At 47.6% G+C, this 20144-nt stretch overlaps 1 protein-coding gene across 4 annotated transcripts in view; it reads left to right on the top strand.

The window, feature by feature from the left end:
• Positions 1-20144, top strand: part of spns2 (spinster homolog 2 (Drosophila)) — a 78164-nt gene that overhangs the window by 45944 nt on the left and 12076 nt on the right. For 2 of the 4 annotated variants that reach the window (XM_048228638.1, XM_048228664.1), the window contains exons 5-12: positions 2645-2796; positions 7126-7192; positions 10912-11054; positions 11289-11441; positions 11841-11873; positions 12246-12435; positions 15399-15464; positions 16376-16474. In XM_048228638.1, the coding sequence (XP_048084595.1) occupies positions 2645-2796; positions 7126-7192; positions 10912-11054; positions 11289-11441; positions 11841-11873; positions 12246-12435; positions 15399-15464; positions 16376-16474 (903 nt within the window). The remainder of the gene's footprint in view (positions 1-2644; positions 2797-7125; positions 7193-10911; positions 11055-11288; positions 11442-11840; positions 11874-12245; positions 12436-15398; positions 15465-16375; positions 16475-20144) is intronic. The other 2 variants (XM_048228656.1, XM_048228648.1) reach the window with 1 other exon arrangement.

The raw sequence follows: 20144 nt of genomic DNA, 5'->3' as shown, positions 1-20144 counted from the left end.
GTACACATGTGAATAGGTACATCATATATTTAGCATTTATAAAGATATGCATGTTGTTTTTGTAGAGCAGAATTGCAGGGAATTCATGTTTTGCCAGAAGTCCTCTTTTATACTCTGTGTGACAATTACCGTCCTATTGCTGTCTTTGTGAGTGTTTTGGGGGGTTCACTTAGGAACAAATTAGTGTGCAATTAAGTCAGAATAGTCTGGTGTGAAATAGTCTTTTTTCCATATTTTGCATAATCCCATTTCTTGCTTTGACAAACAAGCAAGAGGAGGATGTCTCGGGGTGCTTGGCGCTGGTGCGTTGGGAAAAAGAAAATGCACATATTTTAGCCGATCACATTTCCATCCTCATCTTTATTTATTCAATCCAGAGAGAGGGAGACAGAGAGAGAGAGAGAGAGAGAGAGAGAGAGAGAGAGAGAGAAAAAAGATGCAGCTGGCTTTCATTCATAACCCATCTCCAGAAATGTGACCGGGTGAAAACACACAGGCAGATGTGTCTGTGGCTGCTATTGTTTTTTTGTTTTTGTTTTGTTGTTTACGCCTCGCCAAAACCCAAATAGAGACTTGCGGTTCAGCGGCCATGTGCATAAAAACACACAGTGGAGATGAAAAGCCACACTAACGCCCAGCACAGAGCCCCACTAAATGATGCCTATAAGATAAACTGAGTCCCTGCGATAACTCATTGAAAACAACACTGTGAAGTGCAGCAACAAATCAAAAGGGCTAAGTGCAGGGTGCATCTTTTCTTTTCTTTTGGTGAGAGGGACAGTGCGTTTGACGCTGACGCATGAGGTCAGTGTGGAGGGGAGCTGGCATGGCGTGGGTTATGGGTTATGGGTTATGGGCTGCTGCGGATCACACGTGTGGCGCCTGCAGTCGTCTTTCATGCACGCGTGTTTTCACTGCGTCACACTGAATTTAAGTTCCAGGGCTCCCTCTCCCCAACAGCTGCTGTGACAACCCTCCCCCTCACACACACACACCTTACACACACACACACATTGTCTTAGCTCCCACACCTGAAGGGGGTTTGGACAGAGCATGAAACACAGAGGGCTACATATGGGGTCATGACACCCACCTGCTTCTGTCACTTTGAACAGCAATTAATCCCACTGCTCTTGATGGGAGAATCCAGTAGGCCCCTTCCTCCCTTCCTCACACACACACACACACACACACACACACACACTAGCCACATGCACTAACACCTCTGCAGGCTGCAGGCCCTGGGGCAGAGTGAAGACAGGCGAGAGAGTGCAGATATCTTCTGTCATACAGTATTACTGCAGGTCTGTGTGTGTGTGTGTGTGTGTGTGTGGGAACTTCAGTGGACAAAATGTATAATCTGCATAGGATTCCCTGTTCAGCTTTGTGTGGATTCCTGTCACATACTGCACAGCGCATCCCAGTGGGAATTACATAACAGGCAACAATAGCAGCACTTTTTTCCTCCCTCTCTCCCTCGCTCTCTCTCTCTCTCTCTCTCTCTCTCTCTCTCTCCTGGCTGATGGCTTGTCTTGCTGAGCTGAGCGCTGTAAGGTGGAGGGAACTGGGGGGAAAGAGATGGAGTCATGGACATCCGTTAATAGGAATGCGGCTGTACACCACACACACCAACGCAGAATTCTCCCTCCCTTCCTCCCTCCATCACTCTCGATCAGGGCTTCATATTATCTCATTCATATCAGCCTCAGACCTCCCTCCACTCTCCGAGCCCACGGCTAGCGCTAGATGTCCCTCAGGGGCCTTCACTGTGGTCTCTTTATGAGTCGGCTATCTGCATTAAGTTTGAGCACTCTGTGTGCTGGATGCTGTTGCGAATCGGAGAGCAGAGCTGATGGATTTTATTTAATGAATTTACTACAGACATCCTGGATGCCACTAGTGGATTGCTACAAGAGAGGGAAAGAGAGTAAGAGAGAGAGGGGGGGGGGTGTTGGGGTTGGTGAGGAAGAGCAGAAATTAGAGGATATAAAAAAGAAGGCTTCTGAGTGTGTGTGAAGATTTCCATATTTAGCTGGATGACCCATATTTTAGATCCGCTCTTTTAAAAAGTTGAGACTACACATTCACACATTTTTAATGAAGGCTTCTCATGGATGGCTATTTATATGAATAGCTTCTGTTCGGGCTCTCTTGTCTTCAGGACAAGACAGGGAGGCGCCTGTGCTTGCTTCCTTCCCCATACCAATAAAAAACAATGTGTGTGGGTGTGGGGTGTGGGCATTTGAGGTGGGGACAAAGATCCTTGCCCACATGTGTCACCTTGTGTTCAGGAGAAATACAACAATTTATTTTCAGTAATAACACAATGCCCAGGGTAATTTAAGGTCATAATTGTCATGACTCCCTGGGTTGATGTTCCACATATTCATATGCTGAATGGTTTGAAGGGGCTCATATGTTCAGAAGTGGCGCATCCTTATGATGCAATCAGTAAGGGACAGACCCTAGAGGAGCTTTAGGAAATCTGAAATGAAAAAGAATTTAAATTAGCATTGGGCATTGTAATGAATAGAACCAGAATGTCATTAATCATAATCCATGTCCAGATGCTGTGAACTTGGCTGAATGCAGTAACGAGTGTGATAACGAGTGTGATAATTGATTGGGTTGTCTCTGGTTGCAGCATTACTGGCTGTTTGTGCTGAGTCGGGGCCTGGTTGGGATCGGCGAGTCCAGCTACTCATCCATCTCCCCCACCATCATCGGCGACCTCTTCACCAACAACAGCCGGACCATGATGCTGTCCGTCTTCTACCTAGCCATACCACTGGGGAGGTAAGTGGCCAGTCCCATTTAGTCCACCACCACCACGCACGCACGCACGCACGCACGCACGCACAAACACACAGAGGCAGGTTTGGAAGGCAGGTTTGGAAGGGTCCTAAAGCCAGTGGGGAATACATGACATTTTCCCTATTTAGCAGAGCGCCAGCACAAAATGTGACAGGCTCTGCTCTGAATGTCTGGTGACACGGCAAACCCACAGACATCTCCTGGTCCCAGTCCAGTTTTGTTGAGGGGAAAATGTGGGGATCAGCCCTTTGGAACAGATAACTTTATTTCAGGTTCTGAACAGAGGATAAGAAATATCTTAATCTCATCTTTAATATTCATGCATTCATTCACACCTCATGATGAGATTCATTACCTTGAGTTTAATTGCATATCCTCAGTAGCAAAGGTATTCAGCAAGATGGTGATTAGATTGGTACAAATGTGAATATTTTTGGAATAGTAAGAATATCTGCTCTGCAGGAAATGTGAGTGAGTGAGTGTGTGTGTGTGTGTGTGTGTGAGAGAGAGAGAGAGAGAGGGGAGAGAGAAAGAGAAAGAGGGAGAGAAAATGCATTTTAGGGGAGAATTATCTGCTGCCAGCATCTGCTGGAGGGAAAGGTCAGGCGCTGGGGCTGGCTGTGTGTGTCCTTTTGTGTTGTGTCTGAGGTGGCAGCTAAAGCAAAGCGCTTAGAAGGTCTGTGTGGGAGAAAGGGCAAGCTTATGAAATGACAGACGCTGAAAAGTTCTCAGAGAGAGGAGACAGAAAAGGAAAGAAAGAAAGGGAGAAAGAAAGGGGGAGAGAGAGAGCTTGAATTTGTCTATTCTGATTGTCAGCTTTAGATGACTTCCTTCCTTCATTCTCTTATTGTAAATGAGGGTTTGCTGTGTGAGCGTGAGCGACTCGAGTTATTGTTACTTACAGTGAAACATTCCCAAAAGTCGTCCGTGCCTGAGCCTGTGTGTTCGCATGTTTACCTCAGACGGCTCACCCACAGGGCCTCCCGCCATCTAAAGTATTGAAAGACACAATGCGCTTCATGACTTTGCGGCCCTCAGGATTCCAATTGAAAGTGGGCCCCCTGCAGATCATCCACAATAAAGCCCCTTTAATGACAACCTCAGCAGCTCCTCTTCACCACACACTGCACAGAGTCAGATAGAAGAAACACATCACACACCGTGTGTAGAAGTCCTCATGTGGGACCGACTCCCCTGCAGGATGCTCTGAATCAATCCAGTCTGAAATGGATTTTCTCTTCTGTGCTAGCGAATGCAAGGGACACACAGAAAGAATCCTAATGTACTCTGACTTCATAATTACGGCATTAATATTACATTTTGCCTGGAGCAAGAAGTACAGTCATTACTGTTAAAGTCTGTATCTTTCTTCAGGCAAAGCTGAAATCATGAATGTAATAAATATTATAGTATAAGACCCCCAATAACAACACTCTGTGGCATACACACTTAGGGAAACGAATCCCATACATGTATGAAATCATAGTCCTAGACTACAAGAGAACTTCACTGAAACCCATGTACAGGAAACTGACATTGGAAGATTTTTCAAGAAGTTTATCGTCAGGCACGCCTGTGCTTGGGTCTAATAGTATTGATGGCAGATTGAGTGGAGTCGGGGGGAGTGGACAGGAAAGGCGCCCATTTGTGGTATGTCGAGTCGAGAGGGCTCGCAGTCCGGCCGGCAAACGCGCTACTCTACGGCAACCCCGAAACAATGAGAGGTGACAGACTGGGGCTGCAGAAAGGAGCCGCCAAACATCCTCTGCAGAGTCCAGGCCTCTGTGTTGTTTGTCTTCGTTGGGCTTGTTGTGGCTGTTTCCAGGAAGTGACCTCAGGCGCAAGATCGGGGTGAAAGGGAAACGGTATCCCCCATGCCCTGGACCAAAGAGGGACAGCCTGCCAAGCCAAAAAACACTTTCTCCTTCAAGTTCCTCACACTACCGCAGGGGGTTTCATGACCACTGTATTGTAGTAGTCCTTGGTGTAGACATTTTGATCAGTTGTTTTAGAATAGAAGATTTTGGGTCCTAATATCGACGTAATAGAATTTGGGTCCTAATATCGACGTAACATAATGTTTATTGAATGATATCAGCAGGGTCAGTTACTGGAAATGGACTGACCACTGACAATGATATTACAGTATCCTGACTGCGCTTTAGAGTTTCAAGGAAATGCCACAAGCTGAACCATTGTGAACGGTGTTTCTTTTTTAGGAGGTTAATCAGTTTATTTCAGCAGTGCATGCTGCTTCCTCTGCTGAATCCAATGTGTGTGTGTGTGTGTGTGTGTGTGTGTGTGTGTGTGTGTGTGTGTGTGTGTGTGTGTGTGTGTGACATGGCAGATTTGCATGAAGTGATGCATTGGGGAACAAACACACACACACACACACACACACATGCAGACAAATCCATTGTACTCAAGGTCACTGTGGCTCAGCCTTCCATTTACAGTATGGTGTGTATGTAGGGGGCATAATTAATGGTAAACAATGGCCCATACCTGCGTCCGCTGTCTGTGTATGTCTGGGAACACAGGAAGTGTGTGTGAGGGAGGAATGTCGGGAGGTGCTGAACACCGAACACCTCTACGCTCTGGAGGAATGGAAATGAGCAAACCTCATGTGCGCTCTCTCCGCTACACAAACACCAGTGTCTCCTCTGGGGCACATTTCATATGCACAACCCAAGAGACACGTCTTGTGGGAAGAATCATGGGGAAGTGCCAAATGAAGAAGACCTCAAATCAAGCCATCATTTTCCTTCACCACACGTTTTTGATAAGCCATCTAAATCCTGCATGTTTTCTGAAAGCGTCTTATCTTTAGCTTTATTCAAACAGCACTTCAGAGCACAATGCAATCTAATCTCAGATCTTGTTTTGCTAAAAACTGTATGACCAGATAATCAAGACCAAAAACAGCAAAGACTACTATCAAAGGTAACATCTTATTGCAATTAGGCCATCCAAGCTTGAAGGACTTGTCCCTTTACAATGGTGTTGCTTTGTATTCAGTCTTTGCTGATGATTACAGTAGAAGACTTTATTTATTTAACTAATCCTTTTTACCTGTCATTAGCAAAGATACTACAGGGAGAATGACTTAAAATGGCCAAAAACAATGGCTTCACAATGCCACAGCCCATAATAGGCCCATAATACTTCCACTTTCAGTTAATGATCCAGTGATGTAATCTTTTAAAGCTCCTGAAACTACTTTAGCAAGGAGTGTTGCTGAAACATTCCTCAGGTGATAAAGCCAAGGGACAGACCCAACAGGACATCACTGATGGGATTGGATCAGACATCCATCACAGTGACACATGTACAGTGTTCAGACTCCTACTGTGAGATCATTGTGAGTAAATAGCACATTAGGACCCAAACCTGACTCAGACAGACATGGTGATATGGGCACTCTCGTGAGACGTGTGCGTGTCCTGGGCAAAACAGAGTAATTAAAGGTTCTTATCAGGTGACAAACAGGCAAACAGGCTGAGAGGGACTTTCAGTCTGAGGTTGACAAAGAGTGACTCACAAATTCCTCTCATACCTGGTCGAGCGGAGAATTTCCACCTTCGAAGTATGTGTCACTTTACACACACACACTCGCATACTCTCACACCCACATAAAACAGGCGCGCCGCGGTGGTCTAAACAAACACGTCCCCAAATAACCTGAGACACAAACCACTGTGCGAATAAAGCTGTCTCTGCCTCTCTTCTGCTGAGGTGTGTTAGCTGGTAATGCCCCTGCCATAAAATCAAAAGCCTTCCCTAGTCAGAGCGGGAGTGCAGTGTTGGCATGGCATGTGTCCTCGACTCACACACATACCCCCCCCTCCCACCCCGCCACCCCGAGGAAGAAAAATCGCTGAGACACTGCCGTTATCTGGGGCTGCTTGACCCCCTTATGCAAGCCTCTCTGTGGTTGGTGCAATCCAGTGCAAGGGCAGAGACGGTCCCATCTGCTTTCGCAAGGCATACAGACACACACACACACACACACACACACACACACACACACACACACACACACATTAGGACACAGCCGTGCCCGTGAGAGCATACATTTTTCACCTGCCATGACTCGGCTTTTAGGAGGGCACTCGGGTTCGGCGGCGGCACTTGGAAAAATGGACAGATGTAACAAAAGAAGAGAAGAAAGGACAGGGAGACAATAGGGAAAAAGAGACAGGCGTGTGGGAGGGTTTGGAGTTAGAGATGTTTGTTTGTGTTGCACTTTGTTTGTTTATGTATGGTCGCCATGTTAACCACCCCAGTTTCCCTTTTGTTTCCTCTCTGCAGCGGTCTGGGCTACATTCTGGGCTCCACTGCCAAAGAGGCCGCAGGAGACTGGCACTGGGCACTCAGGGTAAGGACACTCACTCACCTCAGTGGACGCTCTGTCCAATGTAAACCACAACATGTTTACAGCAGAGGAAACACACAGCACTCTTTCCATCACAGACACAATACAATACAATATGACAATACAGTTGTGGCCAAAAGACTGTAGAGTTCACCTCAATTCACTCATAGCCTTCCAATGAAGACAGCAATAGAGCAGCTTAACAGTCTTTCATGTTTATCAGAATACATGTCCACACATGTCCTCAGATAGATGTACGGACATTTGGATTAATGTGGGTAGGAGAGTGGAGTGCTAAAGAGAAAGGTGAGCTCTGGATATCATTACAGTTCACCACCAAAATGTGAACAAGTTGTTCCCATCCCAAAGTGCAGGATCTTAAGTCTGATTTGCCCCTGTGAGTCCACACACACACACAAACGGCAGCATTAAAACATCCTGCCAAAAGCCCAGAACATTTAGGGACTCGGTGAAAGATGGACCACAAGCATAATCCACACCACTGTGAGCTGACAAGTCCGGAAAATGGCCTTACAACCAAGGGTTACACACACATGCACATGTATACACACAGGGGTTATACACACATACACACACACAAACACACACACACACACACACGATCTCATCTCACGGCACACAAACACAGCGCAGCAGAGACACAGAGTCCTGTATGCTCATGAATGCTTCATTTCTGTCCATCCGTCTCAAAATAACACCCAGCGCACCACTTGGAAATAGCCCCGGCACAACCACATCGGACAGGTGAAACCCAGAATACCACGTCGGTTACAGAAAGGGCCGCCGAATGTTTACTTGCACTATGCGAGGGCCCCTCCGAGTGGGTGTCCTCTCAGATGCGCCGGACAGTGGCGCTACACTGAAACGCATTAATATGGCATTACCCGAGTTGCCCTGGGATCGCTTTCACAGATGGTATATCGAATCTCCGCTCTTAACGAAATAACGCGCTCAGGGAGCCACCTCTGACCCGCAGATAGTCTTTCAGTGCTGTCTTTGTGCGGCGGAGTGTGGCGGGCACTTACTACCTCCTCGGCACAAAGACACACTTGTTCCATAAAAAAAAAAGTGTCCCCCCCTCTCTCTCCCCGGTCCTGCTATTTGTCAACGGACCACTCCAGCAAAAGGGAGAAAAAAAAATGAAATGCGTTTTTAATCAAACGCTAATAGCCGCCTCTGCGGGTGATTGATATGAGGAAATTAGCCGGAGTCGGTGCTGCACCTTCCCTGACCGTGCCACCAGGAAAAATTCCTTGCCACTCTCACGGAAAAGGGGAAGAAAAAGCCGACAGCTGAACTTGGACCGTACAAAAAGGAGCCTTTGGGGGAACAGCTGAAAGCATTTTAAAAGACTTGGGCCCCGACACTTCATTAGTTTACCCGCTTTTTTTCGACTGAAAGGGAAAACTGCTCGCTATAAAAAAAACACACTTACAGGTGGAGTACAGAGTTAACAGGTGAAGTTCATGATGGCTGCTATTGGACGCTTAAAGACCAGTGAGAGTGCCGCTTTCATGACCACTTCACATTAACCTCAGTGTGTGGCTACTCCTTCCAGTCCAGCCAGTGAAGAAAAAAAAGTATATCATTGGTCTACTGTCTATGAGGAGACTTTAAGGGGAGTCTTAAACTTGCCCTTTGGAACCGTGGTGAACAAAGGACCTCTTGACAGTTATACAACCCATGGAAACAGGAATGGCATTTCTCGACTTTTTTTCCAAACACCTCCAAACAGTGTGCAGGGCCACATTGTTCCAGGCCCTTGCATGCCGACCTTCCAATAAAACATTGCAAGGGGCAGGAGAGGGCAATTAATCACCCACCGGGGCTTTTAAAGAATAAAGGAAAGAAAAGAAAACAGAAAAACGACAACAAGTACTGTACATGAAACAGTTTTCTTACCAGCAGTATCCTGCTTTGAGGAAAAAACACTTTGTGGCACTTTCCGCTTGTTTTGTCGACCCCAGAGAGAGTGTTTAGAGGCAGCCTTCCTCTCAGAGGAGGACAGGTGGAGGAGTGCAGCCAAAGATGAAGGGTGAGAATGTGGAATGTGTGTGTGTGTGTGTGTGTGTGTGTGTGTGCAGAAGACATCTTGTTTGATATCTGCCTCCATCAGACTGCAGAGGAAAAACCCAGCGGCCCCTCACCTTTTAATCACAGACTGGTATTTGAGTGACATCGGCTGGCAGGGTCAGAGTGCATGCTGGGACATCAGCCCTGGCTTTGATACAGCGTCTCCACACACACGTCTCAAGTCTAACACAACGGCAAAAGAAGACAAGGAGTAATGAGTGTCTACAACCCCACCCTCCCAGATTCATTGCTCAAAGGAAATGGGCTGTAAATTAAACGTCCTTACAAAGCATTGGATTTGGGAGCTGTTTTTGGTGCTTTCTGTGGAGTGGAATGGGGAATGGAGGAGCGGGGTGAGCCGTGCAGCCGTAATAGGCCTGAGAGGACGAGTCAACAATCCACTTTAGTAGATGGGACAGGGAGACAAAGAGATTTATGACCCAGCCCTCACACAAAATCATACGCTTTAGAAGACAGGAAGTACAAACGCACGCGCACAGACACAGACACACACACACAAACACACACATACACACACATACACATACACACGCACACACACACACGCACACACACACACACACACACACACATGCTCACACACACACACACACATGCATGCAGACGCACACACACGCGCACACAGCCACACACACACACACACACATACATGCACACACACAAACAAAACAAAGCACTCAGTTAAAAATGCAGCAGTGCACTGCTTGTTAAGGATGCAGAGATGCCCACGACATAAAACATTTGGAGGAGGATATCTTCTGACAGGCGGATATTTTTTCTGTTGTTGAATCCAAATGTTCACCCACAGCCCTTTCATGTAGGCAGCAAGCTACACAGGATAGAGAGAGAGAGAGAGAGAGAGAGATAGAGAGAGAAAGAGAGAGATGCGGGGAGGGAGTGAGTGATTGCGAGAGAGAGGGAGAGAGAAGCAAAGGAGGAATCCCTGCTCGCTGCGGTGCAGTTTCCATCATAGAGGATGATAAAGGAGATAATAGCTGCTGGCCCGTGAGGCTGCGGCTGTGCCCAGACAAAGAGCTCCGTGCCACTGGAGGAGCCAGAGCCGTAATGGAGTCCATCGGGCGCAGCAGCACCCAGCTGCGCTGGACTCTTAAGCCACCACCACCACTTACTCACTGCCACACACACTGTTCCACTCACACACCACACACACATTTAGCAGCCTGGGCTGAACGCCCTTTGTTCAGGTGGAGCCACTGCTGCCTACACTTGATGGGGCATTATAGGACATATTCAGCACAGTCTATTTTTTGACAGAGCAATTCAGGCTGGTATATGCAACACACCTTGGTTTCTATTCATCTGGGTTTCCCTGGAGACAGTGATGCTCTGTTTCTGCAGCGATGGCCAGATTGCGGTTTTGCGGCAAGACTAAATAAGCCAGCACTGTGGTGGATCAGTTGGGGGATTTGTGTGATGTAATGTAAACACATTCATGCTTGCATGCTGTCACATTACTCAGGAGGTATTTCATGTGGCAGTGGCAGCTGTGGGCTTTTTTGAGTGAAATCTCGTAATGCCTCTAAGTCCTTGCTTATAATCGTCACCGTTTGTTAAGTTGGCTGAAAAAGATGTTTGTTTTTCCGAAGGTGTCGCCGTTCCTGGGTGTGACTGCAGGAACCCTGATCCTGGTGTTCGTGCCGGAGCCTAAGAGAGGCACTGTGGAGCAGCACGGAGCCCGGTTCAAGAGCCAGACCACGTGGGTCTGTGACATGAAAGCTCTGCTCAAAAAGTAAGACAGCAAAGACACAGCCGAAGGCTCCGCAAATCTCCCTTTATGCCTGCAGTTTTAGGATGGTTATACAATATACTGCAGTGGCATGCTATACACAGTGCAATGGGAGCACAATACAAGTGTACTTTAGAAGAACAGGAGAAGTAAAGAGAAAAAAGGTGGAGGACACTTTTACCCTGAAATTGAGCTCATTTGTTTATGTTTTTCTTTGCACTTCCTTCACTCTGATAGCCGGAGCTTCGTCTTCTCCTCCCTGGCCTCTGCGACTGTGACCTTTGCCACGGGCGCCTTTGGCACCTGGATCCCTCAGTACCTGTTCCGTGCACGGGTGGTGCAGAAGACCGCCGAGCCCTGTGTTGATACACCGTGTAAAAGCCATGACAGGTATGAGCCACCACCTTCACCCGCTTCAGAGCATTCAGCTTCTCCCATCATGATTAGAGGAAATTTGATGACAGTAGATAAAATAAGTTAAAAGAAGATAAAAATACACACACACACACACACACACACACACACACTATTTGTACCTGGTAATTCTCTGGTCAATGTTAAAATCAGTACAACTATGATAGTCATCATGTAAATAAAATTATAATTTTTTTTCTATATTTGTAGATAAAACTTAAATGATTGTGTACATGAAATGTCGAGGAACACTGTGTTAACTTAACCGCTGTGTCTACTGTATGAGTTCAAATAATGGCCGAGTGCAGATGCATGTACTGTATAGGCTATGCTGTGCTAGTCACACACACGTTTGACTTTGTGTTTTCCAAATAGGCCTACTGACAATGCAATGTTTTACAGAACTGTGTAAGTTTTGTTATTGTTATTGAATTGCTATTATTTTTTACAAATATTTGTGAAATGTGAATTTTTAAATCACAGTGGGTGTAGGCTAGCCTTTACAAATCCAAGACAAGAATCCAACAGAGAGGCAATACAAAATCCTATAAGAAAGTAAAATCATGATGAAAATCCTCTTGGGAATTTTCAATCCATTAGACCTCTAGAATCCTTTGCAATACCAACAGTGAAATCAGAATTCTATTGGAATCCTATTGAAATATAAAGAAATCCTGTAGGATTTCCACTGTCCCATTGAATCCTAATGGAAAAAACGGTACCCTAAAGGATTTCTTGGTAAGGGCAGTGGTTCTGATGTTGTGTCCTCCGGTCCTGCAGTCTTATATTCGGAGCGATCACGTGTGTGACGGGTCTGCTGGGCGTGGTGATTGGCGCTGTGATGACCCGGTGGTGTCGACAGAGGACGGAGCGGGCAGACCCGTTGGTGTGTGCCGTCAGCATGCTGGGCTCGGCCATCTTCATCTGCCTCATCTTCGTCACTGCCAAAAAGAGCATCGAGGGGGCCTACGTAAGTCCTGCACTCATTTCTCTTCTCTCTCTCTCTCTCTCTCTCTCTCTCTTGGCCTTTTTGCAGTGTCATCTTCCATATCTGTTGCCCGGGGAGCAAAAGCAGCCATCAAGTAAAATGCTGTACACTTCTTCATTTTTGAAAAAAACTGATGGGACCTCATTAAACATTAAAGTCAAAGGATGAAATGAGGCCATTGCAAAGTTTGGGGTTTGTTAAATAATGGATCGTATTGACCAGTTTTTACCTTCTGTGTCCTCAAAACCTGTGTGTTTTTGTGTTTGTACGTGTGTGTGTGTGTGTGTGTGTGTGTGAGGGGGGTTGAAGGGGGTCTGACATTTTTTTTTAAACATGCTACAGAGAGAGGAAAAGAGCCCTGGAAATCTTGTCACTGTTTGCTTGTTTAATTGGCATACAAACCAGGAAAAGGGCGCAGCTTTTTAACCGCCGCTGGAAACAATGGCCCGTGGCAGCTTTTACTCACTATCCCAATTTGGCCCGAACGGGAGAAAAATAATGCACAAACAGCCTACTTAATTTCCCATGCGAGATCACAATAATGTAGGAACTGCCTGTCAACACCCGGTGAAAGGAGAAAGCCATGCAGAACAACTAAGTACTTCCTAAGAAACTTGGCAGCCTTATGTAAAAAAACCCAATTCTCTTGGTGCCTGGGAAAGGTGTATCTGTCAACACTAACTTCTGAACTTCCAGTAAGCAGAGCTGTTCTTGCTGGCGTGCGTTTAGAATAGCCGCTGTACGCTTTTGTACACTCTTCTGCTAGAGTGTGAATCACTAGGGGGCAGTGGGGTTGAGCACGGCACACCCGGAGCCAGGAGCAGACGCCTGCGCCACACACACAGGGCCTGCCATGACTTTCCAAAGGTGCGTGACACAGGCAGAGAGACCGAAAGAGAGAGAGATGAGAGCAAGAGAGAGAGAGAGAGAGAGAGAGAGAGAGAGAGGGAGAGCAAAAGAGAGAGGTTTACCTGAGGCTATGCATGGCTGCCTCAGCAGTTCCTATTCTTTCTGGCTCTTTGGGGACAAGTGAACAGGGAAAGAGAAAGGGAGGGTGTGGGGGGGGTAGTGGCACCTCTCAACTCAGTGAGGATACACTGCTCCTCATGGGGGCTGCTCTGTTTTTCCTCTCCTCCTCCTGCTCCACATCCAGACAGAGAAAGAGAGTGAGGAAGAGAGAGAGAGAAAGAAAAAAGAGAGAGAGAGAGAGAGTGTTGTCAAAGGCCCTGCAGCTTATAGCTAAAAATGACCTTATCACCACACACTCAAACAAACACCACTTCAGGCAAAAACAAGAGCCTCACAATGCCAAGCTCTCAAAACAGCAGACCAGGAGATATGCCTATCTGAGTTAGGGCAATGAAACTTTAGAGGGAACGCAAGACATTCTAGAGGCCATGGCCAATCACAGTAATGGGAGCCTGCAAGTAGCGGCAATGCATGCTGTCTGATGCGGTTAGTTTGCAGGGGGGCACCGGCCAGTGACAGATGTGCTGTCTGAGAATGTGACGGCTGATGGGGGGGGGTTGGGGTGTGGACACTGCCCTGCTGCGTCACGGCAGGTTCAGCATGAGACGGCTTCTGTCTGATGACCCGGTGTCCAGGCTTCTCCGTGAGAGCAAGCCGCCTGCGTGCAGCAGTCCTACGGGCCTGCAGTCTGTCCGTCAGTCACGGTGGATGAGCTGCACTCGTCTGGCCCTCTTGGCTGTACTTCCACAAAACACACGCACACGCACACACGCACTCACGCACACACACACACACTCACACACACACACACACACACACACACACACACACACACACACACACACACACACACACACACACACATACAAAAACACACACACACACACACACAGACACTGAAGCACACAAACAGCCATAAACTCAAATACAGACACAAACAGACACTGGCTGATACACACACACACACACACACACACACACACACACACACACACACACACACACACACACACACACACACACACACACACACACACACACACACACACACACACACACACACGACACAAAACACACACACACACACACACACAACACTGACAGACACAAACAGCCACTGGCTGAAATACAGACACAAACAGACACTGGCTGATACACACATACACACACACACACACACACACACACACACACACATTGTGTGGTGATTAGGCATTCTGTGCCTCTCTGCTAGGGACTATTCCCCGGTCACTTCAAGCCCTCAAACTTTTGACAGCAGGCTGTGCTGCATATAAAACATAAAGCCGACACAGAGTCCAGTTTGCAGAGGATTGGTGGAATTCCAATGCAACCAAATCCTGCCAGATCCATGACACAGACCTCTGCAGGTCACACTGTTTTCCCAACCAGCTGTTCCTGGGGCTTGTTTTAGGACTTGGTTGTTGAGAGACTATGTACACATGGTAAAGTGTTGGATCATTTACGATATTCAATACATCGGCTGTAATTTGCCATTAAATATCCCTGGCTTGGAAGCCGCGTTTGCGACCACTGATGTGTGTGGGAACCTTGTTTAAGTTGGTCCATTCCCAGGAGGACACAAGTTCACGAAACACACAGAGAGACACGGCGCTCACTAGATGTCGGTCACCCTGTAAAGCATCCCACTGGTCGCCTGCAGCTCTTCATGGGTCAGAGAGGAGTACTCTCCCGAAAAACAGACCCATGCGTCCATTTAATCTGACCACATAATAACGCAGCTGCACATTTCAAAGCCGGTTTTAAATATTTTATGATGCTGTGGGAAAGAAAAAAAACATCAGGGTTTTATTCAGGGATTGTCTTTGGTTCCAGAAATACTGCCATTGCAGTCAAGTGAGAATATCAACCCTGTTGAGCTGACATTCATCCCCCTCTCTTTCGCTCCCCTTTCTTTCTCTCTCTCTCTCTCTATCTCTCTATCTCTCTCCTTACAGGTCTGCATCTTCATTGGGGAAACACTGCTCTTTTTGAACTGGGCCATTACAGCGGACATTTTAATGGTATGTATGGCAAGCCTATACTTATCTACTGTGCTTCTGGAAAGTTTTTTTTTTAATTTTTATGTTGAAACGAGTGTGCGGCCTCTAACAACACTGGCCATCTCCGCGCTGGGTTGCTTATTTGGGAACTTAGGGGAAGTGTATGACTGAGAGAGGAGCGCAGGACCAGCAGGGCGGCGCCGAGGGGCGCAATTACCCCCTTTTGATTGAGCTTAATGCATACACCACTCATGGAAAATAACATGGAAGAACAATTTTTCAGCGAAACTATGTTTTTGTGTCCGAGAGAGAGAAGGGGGGGGGGGGGGTGGGTGTTGGTGGAAAGAGAGAAACACAGGCTCGGACAGAGAGACAAGCAGAGAGAAGGACTAAGAGAATGCTAGAGAGAATGAGAGTAACATGGAGAGAAAGACAGAGAGAGAGAAACACAGAGACATAGAGAGAGTGCTAGAGAAAGAGAAATTGTTGAGAGCGATGAGCAGCAAGGAGAAAGCATTCTTGAATTAGTTCAAGCTAGATTAAACTGGAGTTGCTGTGAAATGGAAAGGCCAGTCGGCCTCCCGTTGGGCACTCGGCTCGGTGGTGACGCGAGGAGACAGCCACAGAGGCACCAGCACTTACCGCCGGGTTAGAGGCAGTTCACGCGCCGCCCGCTTAACTCGAAGCGACACTGGCGGAGGGTTGTGCCACCGAGGTGTACAGGAGTTTGTATAATTGACCACTTCTGAAGTTGCCTCCGTGTCATGCCTGGTTGATTCGCCCCTTGTCACTCTTTCAGGCTGCATCTCTCTTAAGCACTCATTGTGTTTCACTCTCCTTGTCTCTACCTTATCGTATTTCTTTTTTAATTCCACCGTAAAGTTTTCTGACTCTCCTGTGTAACTCTCTCTCTCTCTCTCTCTCTCACATAGTTTGTTGTCATACCGACTCGAAGAGCCACTGCGGTTTCCCTTCAGGGTTTCACATCACATCTCCTGGGGGATGCAGGAAGCCCAGCTCTCATTGGCCTGGTAAGATATTACAACTATTAATACCTCAACTTTCAAGATAGCCTTAAGCCTGAGCTTTCACTTTCCAATTGGTTTGTGGTTTTCCCGTTCATGAGAGTGTTTCCCCGAAAGCATCGCTGGGCAACCACCGCGGCGACTGTGGAGAGAGCGTGTTCAAACTGATACTCTTTCAATCATCTAGCGATGGTATTGGTAGTTGTTCAACAATGCTTTCGGGAAATGCACCACAGATCACGGTACTTTCTAATGATGAATTTTTGAATATGGTTTTGGAAATAAGCAACCACATCTTCAATGTTTGTGCTTCCACACACGCATAAAGGCCCGTTTCCTTGTTTGGCTTTCTATTTTTTGTTGTGAATGAAGTTTTGGTGTGGCGGAAAGCATGCAACAATTTCTCAAGTCCGTTTGACATAAGATGTTTTGTGCTCCTGCTTCTGCACAGCAGGGTGTTCCGCAATTAACCCGACTGAACTGGCCGTATCCGCGCCGGCTCCACTCCTCTCAGCCCCGTGCCTAATTGAATCACAGGCCCGGCATTTTTATGCCGGGTCTAAAGATGATTAAAAGGCTGTTATGGTCAGCTGCCGTCCCATTTGTCATAGAGGTTTTTTTATATATATATTTTTTATTTTGTTTGAAAGGTCGAGAGACACAGGTTTGAAATACAACTTGTGCAGACAGCTCCAGCGTCTGCGACGCCAGACACATAATTCAGCTGACCAACCGCAGCAATGAAGCTTGTTAGTACCCTCGCCATCCAGCAAATGAGCGTGATTTGTTCAAATGTATCTTGCCAAACACATTCCCGACGTCCTCTGTCATCCGGAATATTCCGTGCAGACTGATGTTCCGGACTGTTCTCATCACCAGAGCTCTCTGAGCGTTAAGGTTATTTGAGAAGGGAAATCACAACATTACAATGTCGTTTGACTACAGTGGCTATGAAGCTCCTGTCCCCCTTTATTTCCTCAAACCTACCTCAGGAGGCAGTTCCCAATCTGTGGAAGGTTCCAGGATATGCCACTTTGACTCAAGGCTGTGAGTGTGTGTGTGTGTGTGTGTGTGTGTGTGTGTGTGTGTGTGTGTGCTTAAAAGCTCCCGTAAGTCCCTTAAACGCTGTTATCAGACATGAGCAGTTTTCTCTCATTATTCTCATACAGTGCCTTTCATATACCCACAAACATACACACACACACACACACACACACACACACACACACACACACTACTCCACCTACATGTCTGGCTACTGTAGAACATTCCACCCATTCCAAACAGGAACACCACAGACCTTTTTCCCGACGGCGTCACACCCCTCCTCAAGCTCTCCTCGCCTCTGCCACTTCTGACTCCAACCTTGGGTCCAAGCCCCACAGTAGCCATTGTTGCAGATGGAGCCTGCCACTCTCATGTGCAAACACACACACACACACACACACACACACACACACACACACACACACACACACACACACACACACACACACACACACACACACACACATATACACACAACAACAGGGCAGCATAGCTGTACACACGGGTGGTAAGCCTGAGGTAGCGCTGAACAGTTCCAGTCTCCTCCTTATCATATAGCAGGAGGTGGGGGGGGGGGGGGTGGTGGTTTCCTGTTCAGGCCTAAGAGTGGTGAGTCATGTTGAGGTGAATGACAGGCCCTCGAAGCACGCCACTTGCTCTGGTCGCCTGTCTCTGTCTTTGACATTTACAAGACGTGGAGTTGTGCTGTTTTCTTAACGTTCCTGGAGGCATGGACTAGCCTTACACAGCAGCAGTACAGAGAGGTAGACACACAGAGCGAGAGAGAGAGAGAGAGAGAGAGAGAGAGAGAGAGAGAGCATTGGACTCAGAGAGACTCGCCACGGGCTCTGCGGGTGCGCTGACAGAAGGAGCCGTTGAGACTGCATCTCAAATTAGCAATTAGCTGTGAAAGAAGCAATTACCATCTCAGCAGGAGGGAAACAGACAGGTAGAGTCAGAACCCAGAAGGGGAAAAGACCCCTAACAGTAACAACAGCAAAAGGACGTAACACACACACACACACACACACACACACACACACACACACACACACACACACACACACACACACACACACACACACATATACACACACAACAACAGGGCAGCATAGCTGTACACACGGGTGGTAAGCCTGAGGTAGCGCTGAACAGTTCCAGTCTCCTCCTTATCACATAGCAGGAGTGAGTGGGGGGGGGCTGGTTTCCTGTTCAGGCCTAAGAGTGGTGAGTCATAGTTGAGGTGAATGACAGGCCCTCGAAGCACGCCACTTGCTCTGGTCGCCTGTCTCTGTCTTTGACATTTACAAGACGTGGAGTTGTGCTGTTTTCTTAACGTTCCTGGAGGCATGGACTAGCCTTACACAGCAGCAGTACAGAGAGAGGTAGACACACAGAGCGAGAGAGAGAGAGAGAGAGAGAGAGAGAGAGAGAGAGAGAGAGAGAGCATTGGACTCAGAGAGACTCGCCACGGGCTCTGCGGGTGCGCTGACAGAAGGAGCCGTTGAGACTGCCATCTCAAATTAGCAATTAGCGATGAAAGAAGCAATTACCATCTCAGCAGGAGGAAACAGACAGGTAGAGTCAGAACCCAGAAGGGGAAAAGACCCTTAACAGTAACAACAGCAAAAGGAACGTAAACACCAGGAGGAACACATGCCCTGGAAGTGAGGGTGACATAATGTTTTTTGGAGCTTTCAGCCCATCCTCAACTGGCTGGCTTGTTTTGCCTCGCAAGGCTATATAGGCTTACGTAATGCTGTACCGGCCCCAAGACTTTCCTGTTATTACCTAAGCAGGGCCTCTCTCTGCCAACAGCCGGCCTAAGCATCTCAACAGAAGCCACACATTGTGTGGGACACACTCTGTCTTCTTCATCCGAGAGACGTCACAAGGCGTCGACCACAAGGGTTCCATTCCAGGTAGTGCACAGTAGCACCCAGGCTACACATTCCACCTCGCGGAGCAGACGTCTCCAAATCGCTCAAAATGCCAAACGAGCACATTCACAGCTCCTTGTTAATAATGATAGAAGTGTCTCGTAGGGAGGCTTTTTTGTTTGTTTGTTTTGTTTACAGAGGGCATTGCGTCATCTGTGACAGGGCTCCACAGGCACGCTGGGTGTATCTCTACCCCTACTGTGTGTCCATCGCAGCCAGTGTCTTGGCCCCCGTGTGGTGGGTGGGCCCCTGATGGGGAGCTCCTGTGAGGCACTGATAAAGGGGCCCGGAGGCCAGTCACACAGGATGTCGCTCCGCTCCACGCTGCTCCGCAGTAGTAGGTCACAGCTCTGTCCAGCAGGCCTGCAGACACACACGAATGTGTCACTGGTGATCCCGCTCTGTCATGCTGGAGGCTTTAGCGAGTCAGTGTGACAAAGGCAGTGACGTTTCCGCACACCGTCGACAGGCACCCCTCACCACACACACACACACACACACACACACACACACACACACACACACACACACACACACACACACACACACCACACACACACACACACACACACACACACACACACACACACACACACACACACACACACACTTCTCCAACTCTAGTATGCGGATCTCCCACAGGAAAACCACACCAGCTGCTCGGCACTTAGCAACCACAGGGCAGATCC

Source organism: Alosa alosa, chromosome 2, assembly GCF_017589495.1.
Source record: "Alosa alosa isolate M-15738 ecotype Scorff River chromosome 2, AALO_Geno_1.1, whole genome shotgun sequence".
NCBI classification, from domain to species: domain Eukaryota; kingdom Metazoa; phylum Chordata; class Actinopteri; order Clupeiformes; family Clupeidae; genus Alosa; species Alosa alosa.
The sequence above is the reverse complement of the archived record's forward strand: the minus strand, read 5'-3'. Positions and strand labels throughout refer to the sequence as shown.